Raw genomic sequence first — 12,953 nt, forward strand, 5'->3', positions numbered from 1 at the left:
GAAATTGTTGGTTTAAATCTATCAAAAGTAAGGAGCTTTACAGACCATGAGTGGTCTTGTTGCACTACATGTAATGATGAAATTAATAACGAGTCCAAATGTATCAAATCTCCAGACACATCGTTTAGGAATCACAGTTCTGAGAGAAATATTCTTTAAGAGTCAGAAAGGGCTATTGCAAGACACTACATAAGATCATTTTTCAGTTAATATCCATTATTGACAGTTTTTGGAATTTTAAACACTTTTTTGGAGAGTTTAATATTGGGATCCTTTGCTCCGGACAAGGGCATTTCCAGGCATAGAGCTGACGTGGAAATGTATAATGTTCAAAGTGTTTTTGGGGGCAAAGCTTGTGGGCCCCATGTGGTGTGTGCTACGCCAGTGTCCGCCATCACATCCAGCTGCCAAGGGGAAACAATTTGTTATAACAGCTTCCTCCCATCCACCACTAGACAACTGATAACAACAATTTCTCTCGAATTGGAGTTGTATATTACTGGTACATGTACAGTGCATTCGGAAAGTATTCATACCCCTTGACTTTTTCCACTTTTTGTTACGTTATAGCCTTAGTATAAAATTAATATAATTGTTTTTTCCCCTCATCAATCTACACACAATAAATACCCCATAATGACAAGCAAAAAAAGAGATGTTCGATAGGGTTCAATTCCGGGTTCTGGCTGGCCCACTCAAGGACATTCAGAGACTTGTCCCGAAGCCACTCCTGCATTGTCTTGGCTGTGTGCTTAGGGTTGTTGTCCTGTTGGAAGGTGAACCTTCATCCCAGTCTGAGGTCCTGAGCGCTATGGAGCAGGTTTTCATCAAGGATCTCTCTGTGCTTTGCTCCATTCATCTTTCCCTTGATCCTGCCTAGTCTCCCAGTACCTGCCACTGAAAAACATCCCCACAGCATGATGCTGCCACCACCATGCTTCACAGCAGGGATGGTGCCATGTTTCCTCCAGACGTGATGCTTGGCATTCATGCCAAAGAGTTCAATCTTGGTTTCATCAGACGTCATGGTCTGAGTCCTTTAGGTGCCTTTGGACAAATTCCAAGTGGACTGTCATGTGCCTTTTCCTGAGGACTGGCTTCCTTCTGGCCACTCTACCATAAAGGCCTGATTGGTAGAGTGCTGCATAGATATTTGTCCTTCTGGAAGGTTCTCCCATTTCCACAGAGTAACTCTGGAGCTCTGTCAAAGTGACAATCGGGTTCTTGGTCACCTCCCTGACCAAGTGCCTTTCCTCCGATTGCTCAGTTTGGCCGGGAGGCCAGCTCTATGAAGAGTCTTGGTGGTTCCAAACCTCTTCTATTTAAGAATAATGGAGGCCACTGTGTTCTTGGGGACGTTCGATGCTGCAGAAATGTTTTTGGACCCTTCCCCAGATCTGTGCCTCGACACAATCCTCTCTGAGCTCTGAGGACAATTCCTTCGACCTCATGGCTTGGTTTTTACTCTGACATGCACTATCAACTGTGGGACCGTAGTCAATTCGCCAATTTCAAGTGTCATAGCAAAGGGTCTGTTTTGTATTGTGTGTAGATTCATAAGAAATAAATAATAATTGAAAACATTTTAGAATAAGGCTGTAACATTACAAAATGTGGAAAAAGTAAAGGGGTCTGACTACTTTCCGAAAGCACTGTACACCAGGGTTAACCTTTTTGCAATCAGTTGTGAGATGGTGAAGTAGTAGACAATAGAAATATATGATTGGGAGATTATGGAGCCGGATAATCAAGAAAATAGAAGAATACAATAATCGTTATTCAGTTAGGTTGCATCAAAGTTACCTATTGTTGTTCATAAATAATCTAAATATGTCAAGGGATTTGTATTCAGTGCCTGGCCTTAAGTGGAGTGAACGCCTTTCATAGATTGTTTGATAAATGGGTGAAAATATACTACAGAGAAATTGTCTCTGTGTGAGACACTTCAATATATCAATGATCCATTTGTATTCTTCATTCATATACATTTGGCTTCTTCTTCCTTCTCAAGTCTTAATTTGTCATAAGGGCTACTCTTCTTCCTGTGCACCTGTGACTTGTGCTTCCTGCTTCTGACAGTCCCTCTCTGCTTCACATTGGTCCCCCATCACCCACCCTAAACCCTCTACCCCAAACCACATCCTATACACTGTCACCATGTCACATGCACACAAATACACATGCCCCCCCTCTCGTTGAAAGAAAATGAGAGAGAGGAGAACGAGAGAGGCTAAGTAGTGGGGTTCTCCCTTCCACACCACTATCACAGGTCAGGAGCTTTCCCATCAGCACCCACAGATGTCACAGGAATACGAGTAACACACATCACCTTATGTGATAGGCCTACACGCCACCTCTTGTGATAGGTATTCACTTTTTCATATCATTTAATAGAACAAAAAAAATGGTTGATTACAAAAATAATTGTAAGGCTGTACAAACTAGGGTAGATTCTTTACGCGCCCCCATTTTTAACATTCATCATTGGCTCAAACTGCTGACACTGACAATGGAGGCACAATCCAGTCTTACGTTGAAATTACAGTAAGGTATTTTAGTCCAAGACCTCAGTATACTGTACACTATTCAGGAGAAGCGATGTAAAGCTCATTGGTCAATCTACATTCATGTCCATGGCTCCTGAGGCCTGTTTGTGTGTTACTCCTGCATGTGTTGCAGGGTCCTCTGGTAGTCTCCTGGAGCTAGAGGGGAGCTCTGTTGCAGGGTCCTCTGGTAGTCTCCTGGAGCCGGAAGGGAGATCTCTGTGTGTCCCTGTAGCTCATAGTCCCTCAGGCAGTGACTGCTGCTCTGCTGGCTGAAGTATATCATGCCCCTGGCAAACATGGGCTCCACCTGCAACACATGCAGGGGTCACACCATGAATGATGAAAAATGAATAAAGATTGCTCCCATTTACCTAATCTCTCTTGGGCAGATTCAGTGTGTAAACCGAGAGAATCTGTCAGGGCTGTAATCGAATGGCTGAGATAACTAGTAGCAGTAGTTTCTGTTTTGGGGTTTTCGTCTCTATTTGAAAAAAATCACAATTGGGCGAAGGCAGTGCTTCAATATATACATGGGGGGGGGATTTCCTTTACGAGGATGGAGACATTGCTTTCTCCCTGGTACAATGGAACTCTCAATTGTTAACACGTATTGACCCAGAAGTAAATAAGGAAGCTGACCAAATTTCGCAAAAGAATTTATTTCTGGGTAACCAAGAATAGCAAATACCAAATCTCTCCCAACCCTCCCCCTTGGGCCTAACTTTCAGTTTCTGAAAATGTGTAAGGTATAAGCAATACACACTGCACTTCTTATACCTATCCAGATCCTACAGATTTGCAAACATCGATGGGATAGGGCCAAGAGAGTGAGGGAAGAATCGATTTGGACGTGTTGATAGAGTCCTTTGTTTATCATCATGAGTAACAAGGCTATATATATATTTATATATTTATTCCAGCCTTTATCATGTTGGACTGTTATTTTAATGCACTGTTGATTCCAACCATAATAAGATAGCGAGAGTCTGTACTGTACCTGTGCTGTGATCATCTTGGCCTGGCGCTGGGGGTCCGGGTACTCGTCTCCGAAACACAGCACCACCTGGTGCCTGGGCATGGGACGGCCATGGTGGGCATAACCCTGCAGCTCTGGAAGGCAGGATGGAGGGAGTGTACAATGATTTTATCACCTTATTTCACCCACAATTCACCAATTCACCAATTCGCTCCCTAACAGCTGAAAACATCTACTTTGCTCATGAAGGAAGGACGTTCAGCTTGAGAGAGATGGGTATTGTGATTCAGTATCACTGCATGGAAAATGCTAAAAATAAAAGGTTCACAGAATGAGAAAGAGGAGTCAGAGAACGCTTTTTCCAGTCATTTGCAAGGAAGTCGTTGGTGTGAAAAATGAGTGGTTCACATGTAAACTGCAGCTAGACCACAGGAGGTGGGCGGGGGCTGTTTCATGGAGACTCCACTGACAGGCCGCCGCTGAGAACGTGACAGGTCGCATACCCACTGATACCACAGCATGGAGAGGGACTTCACATTCTACAGTAGGTATCCTCACCACCATCATCATCAACGTTCAGCACCATCATCATCATCATAATCAGCTCACAATCAAAATACTGTTTCTCACCAGTGAGGAACTGCTGGGTGTCAAACAGCTTGCAGGTCTGTTCTTTCTCCAATTTATTGGGTTTGTCCGTGTAGGGTGCCAGCGGGCCTTCCCAGTACACTCGGCTCTGGCACAGCCGCTTGGCATAGAGCCCATCTAACGTCATCCACAGGAGCACGCCCCTCTCCAGGACGTTGGGTAGCTTCTCTGCCCCTCTCCTCTGAGACTGGGGGTAAGGGGAGGGGAACTGCACTGTCTCTGCACCACTGTACAGCCTGTCCTCGTGGCAGAGGGAGGACGGAGAGGAAGATGAGGAGGAAGAAGAGGTGATCCGGCAGCCTTCAGGACTAGAGGTGGTTACCTTCTTGACCAGAGACTCACGGTAGAACAGGGATACGTGCAGTCGGAAGTCTGGAGGAAAGAGGGGGGAAGATGTTAGAGAATGAACCAGTAAGTAAAAGTATTCCAAATGAAAGAAGATTGACAGCTGGCTGAAAACAAATGCATTCTTTCCATGTGTGAAGTCGTAATAAACATCTGAATCCGTTTCTGATAGGAAGATGTGCCTGGGGAGTTGAAATCCCTTTCAATGGCCAAAAGTCAGTTTCTTCTTTTAGTAAATATACTCAATCTTGCAAACAGTGTATATAGAAAGAAAGTGAATGACGGACGTTAGCAAACTGCTGAACTTTACAACTTTCTTAATCAGCCGAGTAAACAGTAAATACTGTTCCATTTACAGACAATGCAAAAGGAGCTCTGTAGTTCTGTAGCAGTTCTGTATTTTCAACACTGATAAACAGTCAATTAATTTGATATAATACTGCGTATTTTACTGTAACTGTAGTGGTCCCTGCAGTCACCCATCTAAAATATCAACAACATACAGTTGAAGTCAGAAGTTTACATACACTTAAATTGGAGTCATTAAAACTCGTTTTTCAACCAATCCACACATTTCTTGTTAACAAACTGTAGTTTTGGCAAGTCGGTTAGGACATCTACTTTGTTTATGACACAAGTAATTTTTCCAACAATTGTTTACAGACCGATTATTTCACTTATAATTCACTGTATCACAATTCCAGTGGGTCAGAAGTTTACATACATTAAGTTGACTGTGCCTTTAAACAGCTTGGGAAATTCCAGAAAATGTCATCATGGCTTTAGAAGCTTCTGATAGGCTAATTGACATAATTTCAGTCAATTGGAGGTGTAACTGTGGATGTATTTCAAGGCCTACCTTCAAACTCAGTGTCTCGTTGCTTGACATCATGGGAAAATCAAAAGTAATCACCCAAGACCTCAGAAAGACAATTGTAGACCTCCACAAGTCTGGTTCATCCTTGGGAGGAATTTCCAAACGCCTGAAGGTACCACGTTCATCTGTACAAACAATAGTACGCAAGTATAAACACCATGGGACCACGCAGCCATCATACCGCTCAGGAAGGAGACATGTTCTGCCTCCTAGAGATGGACGTACTTTGGTGCAAAAAGTGCAAATCAATCCCAGAACAACAGCAAAGGACCTTGTGAAGATGCTGGAGTTAACAGGTACAAAAGTATCTATATCCACAGTAAAACGAGTCCTATATCGACATAACCTGAAAGGCCTCACAGCAAGGAAGAAGCCACTGCTCCAAAACCATCATAAAAAAGCCAGACTACTGTTTTCAACTGCACATGGGGACAAAGATCGTACTTTTTTGGAGAAATGTCCTCTGGTCTGATGAAACAAAAGTAGAACTGTTTGGCCATAATGACCATTGTTATGTTTGGAGGAAAAAGGGGGTGGCTTGCAAGCCAAAGAACACCATCCCGACTGTGAAGCATGGGGGGGGCAGCATCATGTTGTGGGAGTGCATTGCTGCAGGAGGGACTGATGCACTTCACAAAATAGATGGCATCATGAGGTGGGGAAAATTATGTGGCGATATGGATGCAACATCTCAAAACATCAGTCAGGAAGTTAAAGCGTGGTCGCAAATGTGTCTTCCAAATGGACAATGACCCCAAGCATACTTCCAAAGTTGTGGCAAAATGGCTTAAGGACAACAAAGTCAAGGTATTGGAGTGGCCACCACAAAGCCCTGACCTCAATTCTATAGAAAATGCGTGAGCAGAACTGAAAAAGCATGTGTGAGCAAGGAGTCCTACAAACCTGACTCAGTTACACCAGCTCTGTCAGGAGGAATAGGCCAAAATTCACCCAATTTATTGTGGGAAGCTTGTGGAAGGCTACCCGAAACGTTTGACCCAAATTAGACAATTTAAAGGCGATGCTACCAAATACTAATCGAGTGCATGTAAACTTCTGACCCACTGGGAATGTGATGAAATAAATAAAAGCTGAAATAAATAATTGTCTCTACTATTATTCTGACATTTCACATTCTTAAAATAAAGTGGTGATCCTAACAGACCTAAAACAGGGCATTTTTACTGGCATTAAATGTCAGGAATTGTGAAAAACTGAGTTTAAATGTATTTGTCTAAGGTGTATGTAAACTTCCGACTTCAATTGTATATGAATAGAATATCATTAATATGAGCCTGTTTCCAGTTCCAACACTGACAAATACCTGACTGTATTAAAAGCCAGATTAGGGAAGTAATTGTCCTATAGAAACAGCTTTTAGTTTCTGGTGGTTGGCAACACGAGATAATAATTCAGTACGCTCCACTACATCGTACTAATCTTGTCTTTCTGTCTATCTGTCATTATCACTGGTCAGTGGTGTGGAATTACAATACAATACACACATGCCGTGTGCACAATAACAGAAAAAGGTGTTTCGGGAATAATTCCATGATATCTTGAAGGAAATGAAAAGACTAGCTAGAAATGGTAGTAGTAGCAGTAGTAGCAGTAGTAGAAGTAGTAGCAGCAGTAGTATTAGTAGTATAGTTAGCAGTAGTAGTAGTACAAGTAGTAGCAGCAGTAGTAGGAGCAGTCGTAGCAGAAGTGGGAGTAGTAGCAGTAGCAGCAGTAGTAAATTAGTAATCTAGAAGTATAGAATAGCATGTACCAGAAAGGGTAGACATGTTGTGGTCCATTTTAAATGCTGTGGGGTGAGACTCTGAGGAAGAGTAGGAACAGAAGGAGCCAGTAAACTGATAACCTGAGGGGAGAAGATAAATAAATAATGTTGTTAACCAATGATGGGTTTTTCAGTGTACATATCATGGAGGATGAATTACTAGACCTTGTCTAAATAATTTCTTATCAGGAGGAACCTGACTAAAGACTATTAAATGAAGCCCTCATTATTTTGGAGAACTGGGGGTCACCAAAGCATTCACTGTCAAACTGTAGCTGTTTTAACAACTTGTGTGAGTGTGCGTCACTCAGATTAACATATGTCAAATTTGTCATACAGACCACTGACCTACACTATAGCCTTTCATTATCTGAAACCAAGTTAACATGAGAACTAGTGAAGTATGGTGTTCACATGGCTTCATCTCTACCTGGCTCCTCTGTACTTGCACTGAAGGACATATACTGTGGAGTCTTATCTCTCCATGATATTTTCATTCCTATAATCAGTGTCTTCCCCATGGCAATGCCATGTCTCACCGTTATCTGTGTGTGGCCCGGTGTGCCAGGGTCGGCTGAGTGGCTGTGGGTAGTGGCACTGGCTGTACTGCAGCTCAGTGTGGGGTGGCTGGTGAAGCTGAGGCTGGTCTAGTGCGTGGCTGTAATCCCTCCACTCCTTCCTCTCCTGAGGAATGATGAATCCGCCAGACACCTGGGGACAGGCCAGGGGGAGAGGAGACAGCTGTTAGTCAGGTAGTGGTGGGTTCCTGATCCACACCCAGCAGGGAGAGAGCTGTGAAGATCTTTGAAGGTACAATTGAAGTCAGAAGTTTACATACACTTAGATTGGAGTCATTAAAACTCATTTTTCAACCACTCCACAAATTTCTTGTTAACAAACTGTAGTTTTGGCAAGTCGGTTAGGACATCTACTTTGTGCATGACACAAGTAATTTTTCCATCAATTGTTTAAAGAAAGATTATTTCACTTAAAATTCACTGTATCACAATTCCAGTGGGTCAGAAGTTTAGATACACTAAGTTGACTGTGCCTTTAAACAGCTTGGAAAGTTCCAGAAAATGATGTTGTGGCTTTAGAAGTTTCCGATAGGCTAATTGACATAATTGGAGTCAATTGGAGGTGCACCTGTGGATGTATTTCAATGTCTACCTTCAAACTCAGTGTCTCTTTGCTTGACATCATGGGAAAATCAAAAGAAATCAGCCAAGACCTCAGAAAAAAATTATAGACCTCCACAAGTCTGGTTCATCCTTGGGAGCAATTTCCAAACGCCTGAAGGTACCACGTTCATCTGTACAAACAATAGTACACAAGTATAAACACCATGGGACCACACAGCCGTCATACCGCTCAGGAAGGAGACATGTTCTGTCTCCTAGAGATGAACGTACGTTGGACCTTGTGAAGATGCTGGAGGTAACAGGTTCAAAAGTATTTATATCCACAGTAAAACAAGTCCTATATCAACATACCCTGAAAGACCTCTCAGCAAGGCAGCAGCCACTGCTCCAAAACCACCATAAAAAAGCCAGACTACGGTTTTCAACTGCACATGGAGACAAAGATCGTACTCTTTGGAGAAATGTCATCTGGTCTGATGGAGAAAAAAAAATAGACCTGTTTGGCCATCATGACCATCGTTACGTTTGGAGGAAAAAGGGGGAGGCTTGGAAGCCGAAGAACACCATCCCAACCGTGAAGCACGGAGTGGCAGCATCATGTTGTGGAGTCGCATTGCTGCAAGGGGGACTGGTGCACTTCACAAAATAGATGGCATCATGAGGTAGGAAAATGATGTGGTGATATTGAAGCAACATCTCAAGACATCAGTCAGGAAGTTAAAGCTTGGTCGCAAATGGGTCTTCCAAATGGACAATGACCCCAAGCATACTTCCAAAGTTGTGGCAAAATGGCTTAAGGACAACAAAGTCAAGGTATTGGAGTGGCCCTGACCTCAATCCCATAGAACATTTGTGGGTAGAACTGAAAAAGCGTGTGCAAGCAAGGAAGCCTACAAACCTAATTCTGTTACACTAGCTCTGTCAGGAGGAATGGGCCAAAATTCACCCAACTTATTTTAGGGAACTTGTGGAAGGCTACCCGAAACATTTGACCCAAGTTAAACAATTTAAAGGCACTGCTACCAAATACTAATTGAGTGTATGTAAACTTCTGACCCACTGGAAATGTGATGAAATAAATAAAAGCTGAAATAAATCATTATCTTTACTATTATTCTGACATTTCACATTCTTAAAATAAAGTGGTGATCCTAACTGACCTAAGACAGGGAATTTTTACTTGGATTAAATGTCAGGAAAAACTGAGTTTAAATGTATTTGGCTAAGGTGTATGTAAACTTCCGACTTCAACTGTACCTGTTGCAGGGATAAACACATGACCTTACCTGGCTCTGTAGAGATGGGTATAGAGAGTGCATAGGGTAGCTGTTGACTGAGCTCATGTGGGACGTTGTCTCTGCCATCTTGATCCCTACATTACAGAAACGTAACATTAGACATCACATCATAGAACTCTCTATGGTCTAATGCAACATTATGTGGTGGTCCCTACAGAAATATGTATGTCCTCAATAAGAAGTCAAATCAAATTAAATTGTATTCATCTGTCAACTGTCATCCTTACAATTAGAGCCTTTTCAACAGAGTTCAAGGCCATTCAGCCTCTTCAAACAGTTGAATACAGAAACTATAGAGCCATGCGATAACAACATGTGTAAAGTGTCTCAACCCCTAGGTTGCAGGTTTGGCCTCGAAGAGTCAATCCTAACTGAGACTGCCATGTGAGAGTGACAAGGGGTTCTTCTGATGGTGGAGCCTTCAGCCTTTGTTATGCAAGCCTGGAGGTGAAGTATGTATGCTGTGCATTCTGCACTGGGTAACTGAAGCCTTCTAAATAAAGTGTCAAGGCCTTTTTGGTACACACATTGGCTTCCTCTCTGCTTCCTGCCTCATCAGACGATGGAGGCTAAATGAAACATTGCCGGCTGTGTGTGTATGTCTGCTCGGTTAGGTTCAGAGTCAGACAGCATGAGTTTGGGCTCACCCTCTATGTAAGCGGGGGGGGGGGGGGTTCTAGGGAGGGGTAGACTACAGCACTTCTCGGAAGCACAAGTTACAGCAACGCTGGTGTAACTTGAACCCTAGTGCATTATTACCTTTGACACATGAAATCTCTGATATCAACTGCCAGTAGCCTATATCACTTCACTATGGTACAGTACTGTACAGTACAGTCAGAACAGTAGGCATTCATGACATGGACTTCACTTTGGTAATACTACAATAAGATGAACAAAACGTGCCTCTCTTAGCTCCCTCCGGTATGATTCTGTAGACTTTGAAAGGATCGGATATGTCCAGTTGGCTTCGCTCCACCAGCTCATCAAAGTCATTGCTTTTGTTCAGAGCACATCGCAGTCTGGTCTTCCATGTGGGGGGGTCTGGTTTGTCCACTCCTTCCCTATGTTTCCCTTTGAACAATGCCCAGGCCTGCAATAATCAACAAACATAATGATTTGACTTCCTCTCTGCCTTCAATTTCAATTTACCTGGCGATTAGTAAGGCATTATGGGCCTGCATCAAAATCACCATGTCATGGTCTCTGCCTTGAATAAATACCCACTGCCTTGAACAAAGATCGTCACTTGCTATACTGTAGTAAAAATCAACAGGTAGTCTATAGCAAATACTGTAAATTACACCAGACCAACTAGACTTGGTTTGGAGATAAATACGTATGCATATGATTGAGTTAGCTATACTTTATGGGGTTCCTGCACACTATATTCAATATTCACGAGTTGTAAATAGTAACTTAAAAGTAGAATAAAAACAATAGGAGAAGTCAGGTTTAGTGAAGGTGTAGGTCCTAACGCACCTTGAAGAGTGCAGCATCCTCGTCACGATTGTAATCCTGTTTGCCCGCATGTTTCCACGGAATCCTGAAAATGCTTTTCTCTTCATTCTCCCAAACCAGTCCGGGATAGATGCTGCTGTCAATCTGATCGATCAGCCACTGTCTAAGTTTCCCATTTCCACAAATCACTGACAGGCCGCTGTCCCCCTCGAAGTTCATCTCTTTCGAAAAACGCATGCAATAGAAGTATGGGCATAGTGATGATGTGGGACCAATGAGTCGGTTATGCAATGCAAAAGAAACATACATTGTCAGTTGGTGTTGAGTGATGGTGGTTAATGTTATTAGGTAAATCATGTTTTATAAAATGTAATGCATTCATATATTATCACTGATAATTTGAGAGTTTCATCATTGAGATTATTACAGATGTTTAATCCCCCCCAAAATCACAAACAATAAATAGGCCTAATTTAAGAATTAAACACTTCTGGATTTTTTGGTCATCAAAGACAATTCAATTAATATTTTGTAGGCTCATAATTGCAATCCGAAAAAAACAACAACGTTATAATCACATGCATAAAATAAATAACGTAATAGCCTAGTGTTAAGTGCATCAACATCACTGCGTCAATTTCAGGACGTTTACCCTCTCGTATGTTCACTATGAATGAGAATAAACTCCTTACCTCTAACCATGGGAGCGTCTCTGAAAAGTAATGACATCGATCTCACCGACACTGTTCTCAAGAGAGAGCATGGGATGACCTATTCTTAAATATTGTCACATCTTTATGGCGGTGTCTTGACTAGGAGGAGCCTATTCACTTTATGCAGCACTATGCGCTACATTTCTTTGAAGATTATCAGAGAACAACCTACATACAGTAAGAAGCCTACAGTAAGTGAATGGGGAATCCCTCTCGACTGGCAAACACAGGATGCAAACACCGCCATGGAATGGAACAATTACCTGCGCTCAATATCAAAACAGAAACTCCCTAAAATCGTCATGATATCAATAGATTGCGTTACCATTCTATGTTTATACTTTGAATAGTCTACTGTAATATGAATCCTAAAATATAATGTTCTTGAGTTTACAGGGCATTTGGAAAGTATTCAGACCCCTTGACTTTTCCCACATTTAGTTAGTTACAGACTTATTCTAAAATGTATTAAATTAGTTGTTTTCCTCATCAATCTACAAACAATACCCCATAAATTCAATTGATTGGACATGATTTGGAAAGACACACCTGTTTGTGAGGCCCCACAGTTGACATTGCATGTCAGAGCAAAAACCAACCATGAGGTCGAAAGGAATTGTGGATTGTGTCAAGGCATAGGGAAGGGTACCGAAACATTTCTGCAGCATTGAAGGTCCCCAATAACACAGTGTCCTCCATCAATCTTAAATGGAAGAAGTTTGGAACCACCAAGACTCCTACTAGAGCTGGCCGCCCGGCCAAACTGAGCAATCGGGGGAGAAGAACATGGTCAGGGATGTGACTAAGAACCTGATGGTCACTCGGACAGAGGTCCAAAGTTCCTCTGTGGAGATGGGAGAACCTTCCAGAAAGACAACCATCTCTGCAGCACTCCACCAATCAGGCCTTTAAGGAATAGTTTCCAGACTGATGCCACTCCTCAGCAAAAGGCACATGACCGTTCGCTTACAGTTTGCCAAAAACCACCTAAAGACACTCAGACCATGAGAAACAACATTCTCTGGTCGGATGAAACCAAGATTGCACTCTTTGGCCTGAATGCCAAGCGTCACGTCTGGAGGAAACCTGGCACAATCCCTACAGTGAGGCATGGTGGTGCCCACATCATGCTGTGGGGATATTTTTCAGCGGCAGGGGCTGGGA

General features: G+C 42.6%; 1 protein-coding gene across 2 annotated transcripts; it reads right to left on the reverse strand.

Moving 5' to 3' along the window:
- Positions 1 to 2,355: 2,355 nt before the first annotated feature.
- On the reverse strand, positions 2,356 to 11,901 carry LOC135512913 (interferon regulatory factor 4-like). Of its 2 annotated transcripts, XM_064935420.1 has the most exons (9): positions 11,769 to 11,901; positions 11,098 to 11,297; positions 10,522 to 10,708; positions 9,604 to 9,689; positions 7,715 to 7,886; positions 7,164 to 7,256; positions 4,153 to 4,542; positions 3,544 to 3,656; positions 2,356 to 2,853 (listed from the first exon to the last, which is right to left on the reverse strand). In XM_064935420.1, the coding sequence occupies exons 1-9, from the start codon at positions 11,803 to 11,805 to the stop codon at positions 2,659 to 2,661; spliced, it is 1,473 nt and encodes a 490-aa protein (XP_064791492.1). In that variant the 5' UTR covers positions 11,806 to 11,901; the 3' UTR covers positions 2,356 to 2,658. The 2 variants fall into 2 exon arrangements, with proteins under 2 accessions (XP_064791492.1, XP_064791502.1); XM_064935430.1 differs by lacking the exon at positions 7,164 to 7,256 and having other exon boundaries at positions 11,769 to 11,900.
- Positions 11,902 to 12,953: the final 1,052 nt, after the last annotated feature.

Source organism: Oncorhynchus masou, chromosome 3, assembly GCF_036934945.1.
Source record: "Oncorhynchus masou masou isolate Uvic2021 chromosome 3, UVic_Omas_1.1, whole genome shotgun sequence".
NCBI classification, from domain to species: domain Eukaryota; kingdom Metazoa; phylum Chordata; class Actinopteri; order Salmoniformes; family Salmonidae; genus Oncorhynchus; species Oncorhynchus masou.

Coding starts and splice junctions, on each gene's coding strand:
- LOC135512913 (XM_064935420.1), bottom strand. CDS start 11,805: ATGTCATTACTTTTCAGAGACGCTCCCATGGTTAGAG. Junction 9,690..10,521: donor ACCGGAGGGAGCTAAGAGAG/GCACGTTTTGTT, acceptor TCTGTAATGTAG/GGATCAAGATGGCAGAGACA. Junction 7,887..9,603: donor ACCCATCTCTACAGAGCCAG/GTAAGGTCATGT, acceptor GCCTGTCCCCAG/GTGTCTGGCGGATTCATCAT.